Source organism: Lepisma saccharinum, chromosome 3 (assembly GCF_977018435.1).
Source record: "Lepisma saccharinum chromosome 3, izLepSacc3.1, whole genome shotgun sequence".
Classification (NCBI taxonomy): Eukaryota; Metazoa; Arthropoda; class Insecta; order Zygentoma; family Lepismatidae; genus Lepisma; species Lepisma saccharinum.
In genome coordinates this window covers 128,876,355-128,893,497 of record NC_139231.1, presented here as the reverse complement: position 1 = coordinate 128,893,497, position 17,143 = coordinate 128,876,355, and the positions used below count along the sequence as shown (strand labels likewise).

The 17,143-nt window shown below is 37.7% G+C and overlaps 1 protein-coding gene across 1 annotated transcript in view; it reads left to right on the top strand.

Moving 5' to 3' along the window:
* Positions 1-9,710, top strand: part of LOC145985679 (uncharacterized) — a 68,885-nt gene extending 59,175 nt beyond the window's left edge. Inside the window, exons 14-15 of the mRNA XM_083119748.1 lie at positions 2,564-3,915; positions 7,527-9,710. Of these exons, the coding sequence (XP_082975874.1) occupies positions 2,564-3,876 (1,313 nt within the window). The 3' untranslated portion in view covers positions 3,877-3,915; positions 7,527-9,710. The remainder of the gene's footprint in view (positions 1-2,563; positions 3,916-7,526) is intronic.
* Positions 9,711-17,143: the final 7,433 nt, after the last annotated feature.

Below are 17,143 nucleotides of genomic sequence, written 5' to 3'. Positions count from 1 at the left end.
TCAGCAGAGATTTGTCTTGCGAACGGGTGGCAAAGGTGTGTGCTGCACTTAAGGGATGAAATTGAGAAAGTAGGTAGGAGGGCTCTTGTGAGTTTACTATTTTGTAGAGTGCTGTAAGAGCGTGGAAGCGGCGGCAAGTAAAACGGTCGAACCAGCCTAGGTCCTTAAAAGCCGGGGTAAGGTGGTCAAAATATTTGATATTATAAATATAGCGTACACATGCATTTTATATTCGCTGTAGACGTCTTGCTAGTTCACTGCTGAGGTCCATATACGCCAAGTCACAGTAGTCTATTTGAGAACTAATGACTCCATGAGTGTTTTCTTTACCTCTTGTGGTAAAATGTTTTTAAAGCAGTACAGAGAGTGTAATGCAGCGTAGGATTTTTTGCATATGGCCTTCACATGGTCACTCCAAGTGAAGGTTTCATCTACAAAGATTCCCAGGTCTTTGACCGAAAGCGATAATGAAATTTGTTTTCCATCAACAAGAATATCAGGCATGGAGGACTTCTCTGTTGTGGAAATGAGCTGCCGTGAGCCAATTAAAATACATTACTTTTGACAAAGTGGGTAGAATACTAATTGGTAGGGCTCGAAAAATCCCAGTCGCCATGGTGACTAAAAACTTCAGCCTGGTGACTGTTGTGTTTTGCTGTAATATTGCAGGTTTTTAAATTTGCATGTACGAAATTTTGAAGATTCCAAGTTCAAATTGCAGTACTGTGTAAATTTTTATCAACGTTGTGAACATTCCATGGAATCAGTAACAATTTCTTATTCTTTGTCCCCCAGCCCCATCTTCCCGCTTTCTCTCGGCAAGCACTTCGTAATTAAACTCTCACATGATTTAGCCATGTTTTGAATTCGGTGATCCTCGGCTTCTTATACTATGCACAATTGCTAGTAGGCACCTGATTTTCAGAGCTGGCGCCTATAGTCGTTTTCACGTTCAGAAGACACAATGGGCTCTTATGGACAATGCTTTTCTTATGGGAAAATATGAGCACGCTGTTGTGAAATTTCTCGATTTACAAATTTAGCTTACGTAAAATCGGTACCTGCAGTTTTGCAGGAAATTTTGTAGAGAATACGATGGTGAACACAAAAAACTGGTAACTTGCTTACATACTTTTAGATAAATTAAAAATGCAAATTTTCTGTGAAAACAAAATTTTTACATTGTTTTCATTACTAACGTTGAAACATGCCGTAAAATTGAAGCATTCATTATGAAAAAAATTGACACTGTTTTTTAATTGTCATAGGTCATGGTGGTGCTCAGAATTTATCAATACTTTAAAGCATATTCACATTAAAAAATATTCAAATAAAGTACGTGGAGAATTTTTATATTCGTGCAATAGAAAATGTCGTCGCTGGAATTTTTTTGTTCTGTAATTCCAACTAAAAACTTCCAGCGACAAAGTTGTGGAGAAAATAATGAAATTATTTTTTATAACCACTCAAAGGTTCCCAGAAATATTACTTCCATGCATTTGGAGTTTCTTTTTAACCCGAACCGCGCGCGAAGTAAGGAGATGTTGTCTGGCCATCTTGAGCTGACTCACCGCAGCATTCCGGCTAATCACCACCAAGTTTTCGAGTTGTTATTTTATTTCCATTCAGTAAAAATATTAACTTTATGCAGTTTGTTATAATAGAATTGCAATTACTTAAATTTAATAATTGGCAATTATTTCCAATGCTGCTGTTGTGAGCAACATTAGTGCTGTCGCAAATAAGCTCTGTTTTTGTTTACATTACTGTCGACATTAATACTGAATTGAAGATCACCATTCAGTTTCCAATGTACACATAAATTCATAGGCACCATATTAACCCTTGAAAGGCTTTCCAACACGTGACAAAATATGGGGCTTCAAGATAGAAATATGACATGCCTTGCTTGAGTCATTGACGTCTTATCAGTTCAAGTGGGACATAACTCATTTGCTTGTTTGGGTTTCAACTTGAATCTAACCCATGTGCCAGGTTCCCGTTACTTGTGAACTGTAACGTTCACCGTATAATATTAATATTATTAATTACATATAATTATCATTATATATACAAAATATGTAACACCTTCATTGTGAAGGAAGCTCATCATTTCACGGCGACATGAGCTAGCGCTGTATTGGCAACACTGTGCGGTTTTTCCATAAGCGCCGTTGTGTCTTCTGAACGTGAAAACGACTTTAGCTCTTTTTTTTTTAAAAAAAAAAAAGAAGAGGTAAAGTGCTCCCCTGTGCTTAGCACCACACCATGAAGGTGCATAGGGGGTGTGGGGGTAACGCCCCACACTTTTCAAGCACTGCTAATTGATCGAAAATCTTGAGTGCTTACTGGGTTGGTTATTTTGGCCAGGGGGCGTATGTAAGCGAGTTTCCAAATGCTTGGGAATGTGCAGGTATGTGTTGAAAATTTTAACCCTCCTCTACAATAAACAATTCACTTGTAAAATACATTAGTTGGTACACTAACCACTCATATGTTTTTAATTTGTAAATGGATGGCAAATAGCATTAAAACATTGACACTTTCCTTATTTTTTTTCCAGATCCACAATCAAAGAGACTTGCTCGCACTAAGAGTGACACAATTCTAGGTGGTCAAAGCACGAGCAGTAAAAAAACACTTTCACGACATGGTTCATTGCATGAGATACTACATGTAGCAGAACTGGAATTACAGAGATTAACATCTGAAGAAAGATCAAGCAGTTTTAGCAGAGATAAAGATGATGATAAAAATACTGACTTGCATAAAATCAACGGGGGACAGCTGAAAGAAACCAGCCAAGATAACACAGTAAATGTTTATCGGGTTTGCGAAAAGAAAGCTTTCCAGAGACATCACTCCGATTCTTGCATTATGCATCCTTTGCATCAAATACCACCAAATTCTATGAAATTTGAGCCTTCCATTAGTGTACAAGAACAATTGCAGCAGAGTGAACCAACAATGCCTTATGACTTGTCAAAGAAAACAAGTGGCAGCAAACAAACTTCTCCTTGCACACAAAAAGGACCTCGTGCACCATTTACTGTTGCAGTTAAGAAACCTGCTTACCATGTATTGACAGTTGCTCCGGTGTTTCCGACATACACGTCTCAATCTTCGAACAGCCTAGCTGTGAACACGAGCAACACGATTGTTGCTCAATTGAAACCTGATGGAACATTGCGTAAAGTTGCACCATCTAATAATCTCATCATTACCTGTGGTCTAAAAGATCCTGAACTGAAAACTTCATTTCCACCAAATATAAATGGTTACTTAAATGAAGAGAAGGAATCTGAGAGTCGACGAATTCTCAGTGGAAGCTCTCCGACTCATATATCCGTTACAAGGGAGAGCGCTGTGCTAGCACCAACCATACAGAGATGTCAAAATAATGTGCAATACCAAGATGCAAAACAAGTTGTTCATCTTTTGCCATCAGCGAATGGCCAACCACTTTCTAGTCTTTACAAAGCTGTAAAAGTCGACAAAGTAATGCATATTTTCCCCCAACAAACAACCAGCATTCCAGTCTTTCAGCTACTGCCAAGACACTGTGTTCCAGTGACCCAGCCAGCCCCTCCATCAACGGTAAAACTATTATACAATGGCACATCCTTTACTTCAGATGTTTTGAATGTAAATCATATATCTCCATCCGTGTCTTCAAGACAAGATGTACCACATACATGGCACATTCCCTCAACTAATTCAGACTGCCAGAATGCTCAAGATTTGTTCTTTCTCCAATCCAAGATGGATACGAAGGCATCCAGTGAAGGGGAAGTAACTGACCAAATTCCTGCAACCCATACTTCTAAACGGATGTCGGAGGAACCAATCCCATCAGCTGCTTGTCCACAAACATGAGCAGCAGATGTAGTGGTTCTACATTATTATTTTACATAGGTAAGTTTTTATTACACCATATATACTTAAATTAACAATGATCTCATTCCATATCTTGTATGATGATCTTTTCAATTTATGAATTCAGCACGTTCATGTGCACACATAGGTATAATAATATGTATTGAATACTTAATCACAAGATTCTCTCGGAATATCAGCCAGGTTGGCTCTGGATATGCTTCAGAGATTGAAGCTTGGAAGCATATCCGGAACTGAGTTGGCTGATATATTAGAGCCTCGGTGGTCTAACAGGTAGGGCATATGACTGCCACATGGGAGACCCAGGTTCGATTCTCAGGATGAGTGATCTAAGGCTGAAATTTTTCTGACCTTGTCACTGCATAAAGTGGCACTGGGGCTCACCCAGCCTCAAATCAATGGGTACCTGGAGTCAACCCTGGGGGGGAGGGGTAAAGGAAGGTGGCCAGAGCATAGTGCTGATCACATCACCTCCACAAATGCCTGAGATTGAGAATGTGTGGGGCCCTACCTCCACATCCACTAAATGGGCCATCATGGCATGGTGCTATTTGCACGGGAGGAGTTGGCTGATATCCCAAGAAAATCTTCATTATTTGTTAGTCAGGAAAGCTTCAAGAATTATATACTTAATCTGTTGTGTGTATAATGATTTTTTCTGTACCATGCATATATTTCTGCATGTATGTTTCACATCAAGTGGCCATAAAGGATCAAATCAGAGTCATTTCCTGAAGTACCATTTCAGGCTAAAAACATTTTTTTATATGATTGTACGTATGGTCAGTACTTGAACGCATGCCATCTGCATGTGGTGACAAAATTTTGGGCTGCTAGTTTTGCTAAAATTACATGCCATTAAATGCCACTTTTGTCCATCAAGACCTCTCATGGTCACAAACCACTGGTTAGGATGGTGCCAAAACTGCAATTTATGAGTAGGGCCCGGACTTTTACTAGGATTTTATAGATATCATTTTAGGCTTTATAAAGAGATGATTTAGCCCTTTTTAGGATTTCTTTTCTACCAGTATTTTTATTGAAATCAATCACAAATCTTTGCATTTATATGAGCATCAATACTGCAAACACATTTTCCTTCACATATTACATGTTTACTAAACTTAAAGCATACAAAAACACAGTTTTTAGAAAATACAGAAAATAATAAAAATTTAATGCCAACTTTGGTTCCCTTTTCTTTCTCATGCCCTTTTCCTTCTCTCATTTCCATTTCCCCTTCTGTGTGTGTGTGAAAGAGAGGGGGAGAGAGATAATATATTTTCATATTTCCGTAGAGTTAACAATGTCTTCACTCTGATGAAACAAAACAAGGTTTCAGCATTTTTAAATTTTTTTACATTTATTTAGCGGTTCTTAACTCCTTTTAGTTGTTTTTAGGACCTATAGGATTCATGTATTTCATTAAGAAATGGCTAAACGAAAATACATGGGTCGTACCGAAAGTAATGCAAAAGTGGTCATACATAGCATCTTTATTAACTGATGTAGATCGTTCAAATTGCACATGTAGTTTGGGTGACTCTTCCTCTATACAAACCAGCTACTCAACATACTCTACATTTAAAGAGATGCATTTGCACCCTCGTAGAACCCAACTCCAGAATCCTCTTTGAAAAAAGTCTGGTGTGCACTGTCTGACATCCAATTCTTCACAGCCACTTTCACCTCGTCTGTGTCATCAAATTGTTGTCCCCGAAGACTGTCCTTCATGGGACCAAACAAGTAGAAGTCTGAGGGTGCCAGATCTGGCTGTACGGTGGATGGGGGACCACGGACCAGCCCATTTTGCCGAACACCTGATTTGTTGCCAAAGAGGTGTGTGATCGCGCATTGTCATGGTGAATGTGGATCACTTTCAGATTCTTGTGCGGTCTCTTCCTCCTAATGGCTTCTCTAAGCTTATGGAGTGTCTCAATGTACCGCTCGCTGTTGATGGTACGGCTGCATTCCAGGAAATCAAGGAGATGACATGCAATCAACTCATCCACTCGCTGATGATTCGTGTCAGTGGTCGCAGTTGATGGTCTCCCACTGCGCGGTTTGTCTTCAATGCTGGTTTCCCCTTCTGTAAACTTCTTCATCCACCTGTGCACATAGCCTTCTGTGGATGTCGGACAGTGCACATCAGACTTTTTTCAAAGAGGATTCTAGAGTTGGGTTCAACTATGGCTTAAATGCATCGCTTTAAATGGAGACTATGTTGAGTAGCTGGTTTGTATAGAGGAAGAGTCACTCCAACTACATGTGCAATTTGAACAATGTACATCAGTTAATAAAGAGGTTATGACCACTTTTGCATTACTTTCGGTATGGCCCTGGTATATGTTAGAACAGTGGAGAGAGAGAGAGAATACATTTTCGTATTGCCGTACAGTTAACACTGATGAAACAAAACAAGGTTTCAGTATTTTTATTTTTTTACATTTATTTAGCTGAAAAGTTGAATTTAGCCTTTTTTAGGATCTTAACTCCTTTTAGCCATTTTTTAGGGCCTATAGGATTCATGTATTTCATTAAGAAATGGCTAAAACGAAAATATATGTTAGAATAGTGACGTTACCAAGTAAGGAATATAATAGGTTAAAACCTGAGAATCCAGGCCCTATTTATGACCCTGCAATAATCAGTTATCCTTTTTTTTCTTTCCCGAAATTGACATTCTGAAGAAAAATAAAATCACTGCAACTTGAGTCATTAATTAATTTAGAGAATTTCCTGTTAAATGAATGATCAGTCAAAAGTATTAAAAAATATCTCTGTAGATGAGGCTTCATAATGCAGGAATCCTAGTGTGAATTGAATCTCTCGTTTTCATTTTATAAGCAATCAAAGTTTACGGTTGCACAACCTTTGCAACACTCCACCCACTTATCCCCTGAAGCAGTTTGAATACAGTCGGTTGACTTGAAGAATGCTGCATTATGTTTAAAATTGTATTCCCCTTCATGATAATGCACCAGTGCTTACAATGACCATTGCAAAAGCTGCTGTGAAGTGCTGTGGAATACAGGAGATCAAACACCCACCCAACATCCCAGATCTTGTCCTCAGTGACTAGTTCTTGCGGAAGTAAGACAGACTTCTTGCTTCTCAACCTAGCACCATTGTTAAGCTGGAACATTACAATCTCCAACATATATGCTTTGTGGCTTTACTTCACAATATACATATATCTTTTAACCAAAATAACTAACTAACTAACTCACTCACTCACTCTCTAGGCTTCTTAAACCTGAAGGTTTATGGCTGCAGCAACACAAGCCTTCCATCTGCTCCTATCCTGGGCAAGATCAATCCAATCTTTTCCATCCTTGCCGATTTCCTTTAGGTCCATACCAACATTATCCCTCCATTTCGTCTTGGCCTTCCTACAGGTCTCTTACCATCAGGGTTTTCAACAAGAATCCTGTAAACTCTTCTTTCCTCTCCCATTTGTGCCACATGGCCTGCCCATTTAATTATTCTAATAATATCTGGACATGAATACAAATAATGCAGTTCTATATTTTGACCAAAATAATCTTTACTTTGCATCATTTGTTGTGTATCTTCCTTGCATTTTTTTATTTTTTTGCAGTTCCTTTCAATGCAGATTTTCTTTGCAGGTATATATGGCAGAAATCACCAGTAATTGCCTATCGCCTAAGACTAAGAGATGGAAGGGGAAGCTCCTGAGTTGTTTTAAAAATATATTTTTTTCTACTATTCATGGTTATTACATGAAACTAAACTAGTCACTGTATTCAATTCCTACTAAAATTAGATTTCAGAAACAACGTAAAATATGACTTAGGTGTATGTAATTTTGTACATACGGTTATTTTCCAAGACTGTTTTTAAACTGTAATTCATTGTCCCAATTCTTGAAACTATACATAAATGAATTGCATGAGATAAATGTAGGCATCTGGGCTATGCAATACATTTCACAAGTAGATATCAGATTTATTTAGTGTGTTCTGTCTTAATTTGTAATTTTCTGAGATACTTAGCTAATTATATATTACACTAGTTCAAGAAAAAAATATTTGAAATAGCAAGTTTCAAAGCAGAGAACACCATTTTCATACCTTATCTACACTAGCTCTAATGGTTAGTTCAAAAGCATTAATTTTTATCCAGATTGTGAAAGCTTTGATGCACAATTGTAAATTCCAGAATGCTGAGGCATCCATCATTCATTCAAGAAAGAAATACATCATTAAGGGACTTCTCATGTTGCACAAAAAATATATTTTCAGTAATCGACATGTCGGAGAAAACAGTCGTGTACATAGTGGTTATTCTGAAGTATTTTGCACATAGGTACCCACCCATCTGTAATTTTATTACACCACAACTTATCATATACAGAGATGATTGGGGAAAAATTGGGTGGAAAAGCATTGTGCATGTAGTGCAAGTCAAACAATTACAACACATTTGTGTAATAAAAAAAAATCCTTGCATAAAACTTTTTCCACAGTTACACTTGAAAATTTTACACCAAGCTAATAAGAATAACAGATTGATCTGCATTTGCACAATCTTGAAAAGCAAGAAAGAACTCTGTATTGAATCAACAAAAAACCTGTTCTCTTTTGCATAGGGATGGTGTAATTTTAAATGGGCAGTGTGGTAACTATGGTGACACATCTGTTGATACGGTTGATATTTGAAAACTGCTGAATTCCCATCCATCATCATAGCACAAAGACAGAGAGAGAGACAGAGTGCATGTAGTATAATAGTCAGAGAAGCAGTTCGAATCTTACCTCTCTTTGTTCAAATGCTGTATGAAGTATGAAAAAAATACACCAGTTATTACATATCTGACCGATATTTATAGTGTAGAATCAGATTAAAACAAATCCCTTTTATTTCTTCTTGAACTAGTGTAAACCTTGTATACGATACTTAACAAATGACCATACTTTACAATAACATTATATATTATTATTATTATTATTTAGATGGAGGAAATGAAATGAAAGCTATTTACTTTGTGACTTAAAGTGTGTGTGAACGTATGATATTTCCAGAATCAGAAAAAGTGCTTTCATGTCTTACTGACAGGAAACAAAAAATTGACAGATTTCTTAATATGCTAAGAAATTAGCCATGTTAGTAGGAGTGCATTTCTTCTTATTATAAGCTTGAAGTGATTTTCCTAGTGCACAAAAGGTGGTATTTCACACATGTCAACAGTGGAACTTTGATTATACTTTTTTTTAGGGGGCCAAGGTGGAAAAAAAACATAATTTCAGATAGACCTCAATCCTCCTTAAAGGATGTGAGAAAAGAACGAAGCATCGAAAAGGTTAAAGCTTGGTAAAAATAGTTTCTTTTTACCTTTTTCATTCTTTTCTTCTATCCCTAAAGAATAATCTAGTTCAATTAAAAAATTACAATGACAAAACGGGCCATGTTGTGACTTCCAGTTTTTAAATTTCTAGTGTACTCTGTGCCATTATTATTTTTTTATTAATTACCTGAGGTGATTGTGGGGTTACGTAGTGTGTTCAATGCTTGACAAGCAGTACGTGGGTTTAGGTTGTGCTAATGCATTGTTATTTTCCCTTTTCCAAAAAGAAGCTAGCATATTAAATGTGTAGTAATACTACAATTATATGTTTTTAAACTATAACTAAGATAAATAGTACATTTTTTAGTATGATGCCAACATAGACTACTATATATATTATAAATTTATATATCTATATATAATAAAAGTATAGGATGGTTTTATTTTTTGTAGAGACTGGGGAGTAAAATTTATATATTTATATACACTGTAAAATAACAATATCTTTTATACAACAATTTGGAATATGGTTATGTTGTGTGTTTATAAGTATATGCAAATAAAATGAAGAGTACATTAATGTGTAGAAATTTAATTTCACAAAATATAAGTTGTTGAAACACACGTTTGCATTGGAATCCCTAGTTTGCCGATGTGACAGTTGCTCATTGCTCATTATGAGCTATCATGGAATTATCATAAATAGGGTGATCATGAAATCTTTCATATCATCCATGTAATATGTCAGAATTATTATGGCAGCGAATCTTTACTCTAATTCAACACTTGCACATTTTTTGTATTTATTCTGTTATCTTTGTTCACTGTTGTTAGTTGTCTGCTACAGTTTAAAGTATAGCAGTATGAAGAGCAATTATGATTTATAAACAAGGTGTCTACCAGTCTGGAAAAGTCAGGGAAATTTACTGTTTTTTTCTGGAAAAAATCAACATTTTTGTAGTATTGCACTAAAAGTAGGTATAATCTTGAACAAAGCAAAAAGGCACAAACAAGAAATTTTAAATCTGTTGTGGACAAACTATACTTCAATTTGATATTACTGATTATTAACAGTAGTTACAGTAGAAATTGTATATTAAATATTCGAGGCAAAGAGTATTTAATAGGGATGGGCCAATATGAAATTTTGGCTGATATCGATAAAGTACAGCTATAAAATTTATCGATACCAATAACTGATATTCTACCGATCCGATATAAAATTAAAAATGGTCCTTGAAGAACCTGAAAGGTTCATTGACCTTAATAAATGTGTATTTCGAGGTGACTGCAGTGAAAGAGAAGTTGAATATTTAGACATTTACTTTTTTAGAAAGTAGGGCATGGAGATTATCCATAAAAATTATAACAAAATGGCAAAATTTTGCACTAAATTATCAGATATTTATCGATATATCGAATCGGTAATTTTACCGATAAACCGATATGTCTATATCGGCCGATACCGATAGAGCACCAATTAATCGGTCCCATCCCTAGTATTTAACATGCGACTTATGTAGAAATCTACTACAAAAAGTGGCTATTGGCAAATTTTTTTAATTTTTAGATACACTGGTCAAAAAAATTAGGGGAGCAACCCCAAAAACTGCATAAAAAGACCAAGAAAGTGGTGTCACAGTGATTTATTTGCATGTGTTGGGCCTTCCTCTTAACAGATACAGCTAGAATAAGAAGAATTACGGCTACGACAGAATCCAAGAGGTGTTCATGCAAGTTACACATGATACGATACACTACAGGTGAATATACCATGGTGGAATAAGTTGATTCAAACAGTGATGTTCACAACAGAAAACGACCTCTAGTAAGGTGTGTGATGTCCTTGAACTGCTAACACTGCTGCACACCTGTTTGGCATGGAATCAATAAGATTATCGACATGTTCTTGGAGGAGCCTTCGCCACTCCTCCAGGACAACTGTTGAAGAGTTGCAGGAGGTCCTGGCCTAGCTGATATGCATCTTCCCAGAGTATCCCAGACATGCTCTATTGGATTAAGGTCTGAAGAACATGTGGGCCAAGACATCCTCTTGATGCCCTCATCCTGAAGCATGTCGTTCACCATACTCACTCGGTGGGGATGGGCATTATTGTCCATAAAAATGAAAGACTTGCCAATTTCTGCAGCCAGAGACATCAGGAACTCATCTAGATACTGCTGGTTTGTCATGATACAGTTCTGGATGATACAGAGGTCAGTATGTCGACCACACCATACTTCCACCATCACCATATTTGGATACTTTGAGCACATTAGTTGGACAATAACGAGTTCCACGTTCCCTCCAGATCAGCATGCATCGATTATCTGACTGCAAACTAAAGTGCGACTCATCGGAGAAAATTTGACTCCACTCTGCATGCCCCCAATTACGGTGTTCTGCAGCCCAGTTTCTACGGTCGCAACGAGCATCCCACACAAACTACTGGCCTTCATGCAGAGAGAGCACCTTGCCGTAGTCGGTTGTGAATGGTTTGGGTTGATACCCTGCATGCTGTTGCCATGAGAAGCTCACGTTGCAGGTCAGTCGCAGTTTGTCACCTATTCTGACAAGCTGTTAACAGTACATACCGGTCATCCCTAGCTGTCGTTGCCTTTGTCCTGGCCTCCATCGCACATTTCCCATCCCAGGCAGTAAATGACACTTCGAAACACACCAAGGGTTTCTTCTACCTGCCTTGTCCAACTTCCACCCTTCCAAAGGCTCCCCATGTGATAGATTCTTGTAAATCGCGCTGTGGTGGCATTTTTTGTATTGAATACACCACTACACAAGCCCACACGGACTCTCTCACAGTCAGTACCACACTACTGGGGTGCCCGTGGGGCTGATCATTCCACGTCTTACCACCTTTTGAGAGTCATGCCTTGTGACATCAGTCCTGAAGCTGCTGCTGCCCACACTCCAGTGTGGATTGTCACAGCATGGGTCATCAAGGACAAATAAATCATAGTTGCACAGTTTGCTGTTTTTTTGCAGTTTCTGACTTCCTCCCATAATTTTTTGGACCAGTGTCTATTAGTAAATTTTATTCTATGTATTATTTATAATTGGGAAATGAAAGACGTGGTAGTAGATAAATACAGAGAATACAGTTTCACAGATAAAGTGGGTACTAGTTTCTCTGTATTTATGTATTATTTATGCTATAACTGTTATGATTTTTTATAAAATGAGAATTCTTTAACTATAGTGCCCCTGCTGTTATCACTTTTAAATGTGAAGTTAATATTCTAAAAACTCGGCGAAGTGGAATTCTAAGTGTGGTGTTAGCTAAAATATAGTGACCTTCTTACATGTTCAAATACTATATGAATTGCCCTAATGGCTTTAGTCTGGAAAAACCTGGAAGTCAGGGAATTTTGTTTTTATGAATTTGTGAACACCCTGTATAAACCAGCATTTGGAACTTGTTTACCATTCCAGGTCAAAATTTTGTTTTTTATTGATATAATCAAACCATTGATATAATTATTAGAAAGTAGTGATGGAGAGCTGCATTCAGGTAAGAGGTTGATGTGGAGAAGAAATGTTGTGTGCTTGAAACGAATATTGGAGTGTTAGGACATATTTCACAGTATTACCAGAGCGTATAGAAGAGAAAGTGTGTGCACTTCGGTTTCTTCCCGTAAGCCAAGTGAATAGAGCGGTGCCCCACCGAAACACTGGCAGCACCTTCGCTTGCGGCGAGCGTCTTCTGCTTGCAGTGCGGCCGCGCTTTATGTAGAGAGTTGTGTTTTGTTGTATCAGAATAACATTGTGTACTTTTATTAAAGACAACGTTATTACGTTATTCACTTTAGTGTCGTTAGATTTGTGATTGATCCGTTGTGACTAGTTTGTGTTGTGTTCAACGCATTATTATTGTGTTTGAGACAGCAGCGAGCGAAAACTACAAGATGCCTACGTGTTTCGTACCCGGCTGTAGATCTAGATATGACCGCTGTTCTTCAGGTAGTAGACATTTTTTTTAGGCCACTAAAGACAAAATGGGAGTGTGCCATCCCTAGAACAGATAAAAAAACTAAGTCATAATTGCTATGTGTGTGATATTCATTTTTCCTCTGACCGTTTAGTGAAAGTGCATTCGTTCATAGTGGATGGCGATACAGCAGAAATTCCACGACAAAGGTGGAAATTAAAACCAGAAGCTGTTCTTCATATATTTCCTAATCTGCCCAAATACCTCTCTAAGACAGTTAAGAAGCGAAAATCTCCCATGAAAAGGCAATCCTTGCGGACAGATGATAATAAAGTAAGTACTCGTCGCAATGTATCATTAAGCTTATCAGTAGAGGATGATTTGCTTCACACTGCGGATGCTAGCAATACAATAGCATTGCTAAAGAAAAACTTAAGAATCAGAAACGCAATTAATTAGAACGCAGAGTAAACTAAAGGTCGCACAGGCTAAAATAAATTTGCTTGAAAAAGGCGTTAAAGACAACGGTCACACAGTCGAAACAGTTCGTGTCTCTTAGCAAAAATCAAAAAATTGTAATTGATACAATCTTAAAGAAATGCCAACTGAAAAGTAAGACAAGAATGAGACACAGTTCTGAGTTTATACTGGAGTATCTTCTTTTAAAAATTAAGTCCCCAAGGGGTATAGACACTGTTTGCATCACGATTTGCTACCTTTGCCTTCTGAAGATCACTTAGAAAAATTGGTGAAGGGTCTTATATGTCCTTATGCAATCAATTTACGTACCAGCAAAACTTGCTTTACTTTCGGGCGGAAACTGTGAATACAGGACTGAATCTCCTCTGACGTCTTTTGTTAATCAAATGCGAACTCTGGCAAGAGCAACCGAAAATAAAAATCTTTCGGTGAAGAAGCAAGCTGAAAATGAAATAAGGGAAAAATTTCCATTGTTGAAGATGAAATTCAAATACCGAACTGAGAAAACAACATACCGAACTTAAATGAACAAAGTGTTGGTAAATAATACTTGGCGTATCATTTGGCAGGATACATAGTGCGGTATATTTCCAAAGTGACGGATTGTAAACTGTGTACAACTTTTCTGCACGGGGAACCAACTAATGTACCTGCCCCACTTACGCTAATCCAAGCCTATGGTTCGGACGACGGCTGTAATACCTTACCTATGTATCGAAAAGTGTTTTTGATGTTCTGCTACGAGTGGAAGAAGTTGTTGCAAAAATAATTATCATGTGCTAATAGTTTATGGGGTGATATATTTTTTGAGTGTTTGGACAATTTAAATATAATTGCTGTAAAAACTACGCAATTAGGATGCTGTGAAGATCATGTGCTGCGTACGCTATCTAAACTCGTATTTCACTATCTGAAATGTCTATTTTTCTTCCGCACCAAAGAGATAAGAAAGGAATTAAGTGCCTCGAAGACAGCAAAATCATCTCGGAAATTCTCCAAACTATCCAGCTGCTGAGCTCTTCTCCAAACGTAAGTAACATGCATTTTTGTTTCTTATGTAGTTAGTTATGTAAGCAACGCGCCGTCTCAAACGTCACCACTGCCATCTAGGCGGTGGACCACGGCAACTCGGGGAGTGCGCACACTATTTCTTCTATACGCTCTGGTATTACGTTATGCAGCAGCGACTTTAAAGTTTTGTTGGAGGGATAGTAACACTGAAGACAGAGGCTACATTGCACCAGCCTAAACTAATTTTTGTTTTAAATTATATGGGGAAGAAATTTCAAACAATGGGATGCTTGTGTAAAAATAGAAGTTCTGGAAGTTACCTGTATCTGACGGACAACCTGAACTGCACCAAGAAAACTTAATCTATCGACAGGATGGAGCACCAACTCATTGTCAGTGAGAAGTTAAAAATTACCTCTATTCAACTCTGTACTGCATTGATCAGCATTCACACAGTGCCAACCTCACAGGCTGAGTTGTTATTACAGCATGCTATGATGCCAGGGGTCCTGATGTCGAATCCCGGCCTGGGTGTTCTTTGAAAGTGTCCCTTCTTCATATAAGGAGCCTGAATAGGCTTAGAAATTCATTTAATATCATTTAGTCCATTAATTTTCATCACTCATCTCATCCTCGCGATTAGTCAAACTTGGAAGCAAAGTGATGCTAAATAACAAAAATGAAATCGTAGTTTCACAGCAAATGTAATTTATATCAGTTCATACAGCCTCAGTTGTTAGGTGTCTGACTACCATGCGAGACCTGGGTTGGATCCCTGGTGGGGGAGAACTGGAATTTTTTCCACCTCCTGTTCAAGTGGCTCTGGTGTCCACCCAGCATCATATAAAGTGGAAACTGAGGGGGGGGGGGGGGTAAAGGTGGCCAGGGGCATGGTGCTGATCTCGCATCACTCCCAACTTCGGCCGTGATCAAGAAAATATTGGGCCCTAACTACACACTCCCTATAAGCCTTCATGGCATGTTGCAAAGCACAGGGGAGTACTTTACTTACACTATTAAATTATACCGTATCATGCCTAGGACCCAGGCACCATAAGTAAATAAGCTAATCATGTTATAAAAAGGGTCCCGCTGAAGCATTGGAAAAGAGCTTCCTAAAAGCTAATCACGCCAGCGACCTTCAGCGGAGTTGGAAAAAAACTGCTGACATTGCATTAGACCAGCTCAATATGAAAATCAGGAAATCAGCTTTTTTCCTTAGAATTGCCGTTGCCAAAGGACGTGATCTAGTCAACTGTCTTAACGGCAGATAGCTTAGTTGTTTTCTGTCAGATGTAGTTACAAAAGAACTCAGTTTACATTGAATTCAGTTATCACGAATTGGCAAGTTAAAGTTTATCATTTAGAATATCGGTCTACGAAAGTACAGAGTTTGGAGCCCAGAGTTGCTCCCTCGTCAGTTTTATTACAGAGTAGGGCCACATCGCAACGAGGACCAGTGGAGAAGAGTTTGCAGCAGAACTACAGGTAAACGAACATTCCTTATGTCGTTCCTCACCCTGCCTGTTCAGTCAAGTGTAGTGTTTTTAAATAGATGTCCGTGTGTTGTTATTTCACGGGGCTAGCCCCCTTGCTATTTGAGGTTGACGTAGATCTTCCAAGCTACCCCCTTTCTCTTACAACGTTCCTCTCGCTTAGCAAGTGAAAAGGCTGCCATAGCCTATGTAGGATCCCTTAAACTTAGACGATATCATAGCTATTGCTGGAAGTGGTGAAGCTATGTTAACATGCGTTAAGAAATCTGCATTGAGAAGTGCCACACGACAAAAGATGCCTGCACTGAACATCTACTACATTAGCGTAACAATCTTCCAGATTTTCTCTCTGAAACTGCATATGGTGAGCGTTAATATCTTAAATAGTTTTGATTTTATGAATTGAAACTCTGTGGAATTGAATCTCTATTTTATGTTTTTCAGGAACCAAGGTGGAAAAACTTAAAAATGGGAAAATTTTATAACATGTCATGCAGAAAAATGTAAAAATCAGGGGTTTACTGTATTTTACCATAGCTGTGTATGCAAAACTGAAAATTGTGGCTCATGTTAAGTCTTGGGTCTTGAATTCCATGAGCTATCAACCTTCAAATGACCTATTGCTTCACTTTGAAACAAATGAAGTTAGTTTTACCTCCTCCATGTACTGCACGGCACATTTTGGGAACAAAAGCAACATATAAACTGACATTTTGGTTTTAAAATTGTGAATAAAATCACAAATTGAATTTGAAAACTATACTTAATAACACAAAACAAATATTTCCTTTAGCATGTTATGTAGTTATCAGACTTAAGTTTATTCCTGTGTAAAGGAGTCAATTTTCGCAGAAATAATTAATTTTCCATGATTTTGCATAACTCTCAGGTTAATTCAGACTTAAGAAAGTATTGTGTTGGTAAACAAATTCTATATTTCATGTTTAAAAGAGTTTTTCACATTTTGCAGTTCATTTCAATGCAGAACATGATAGGAAAACATA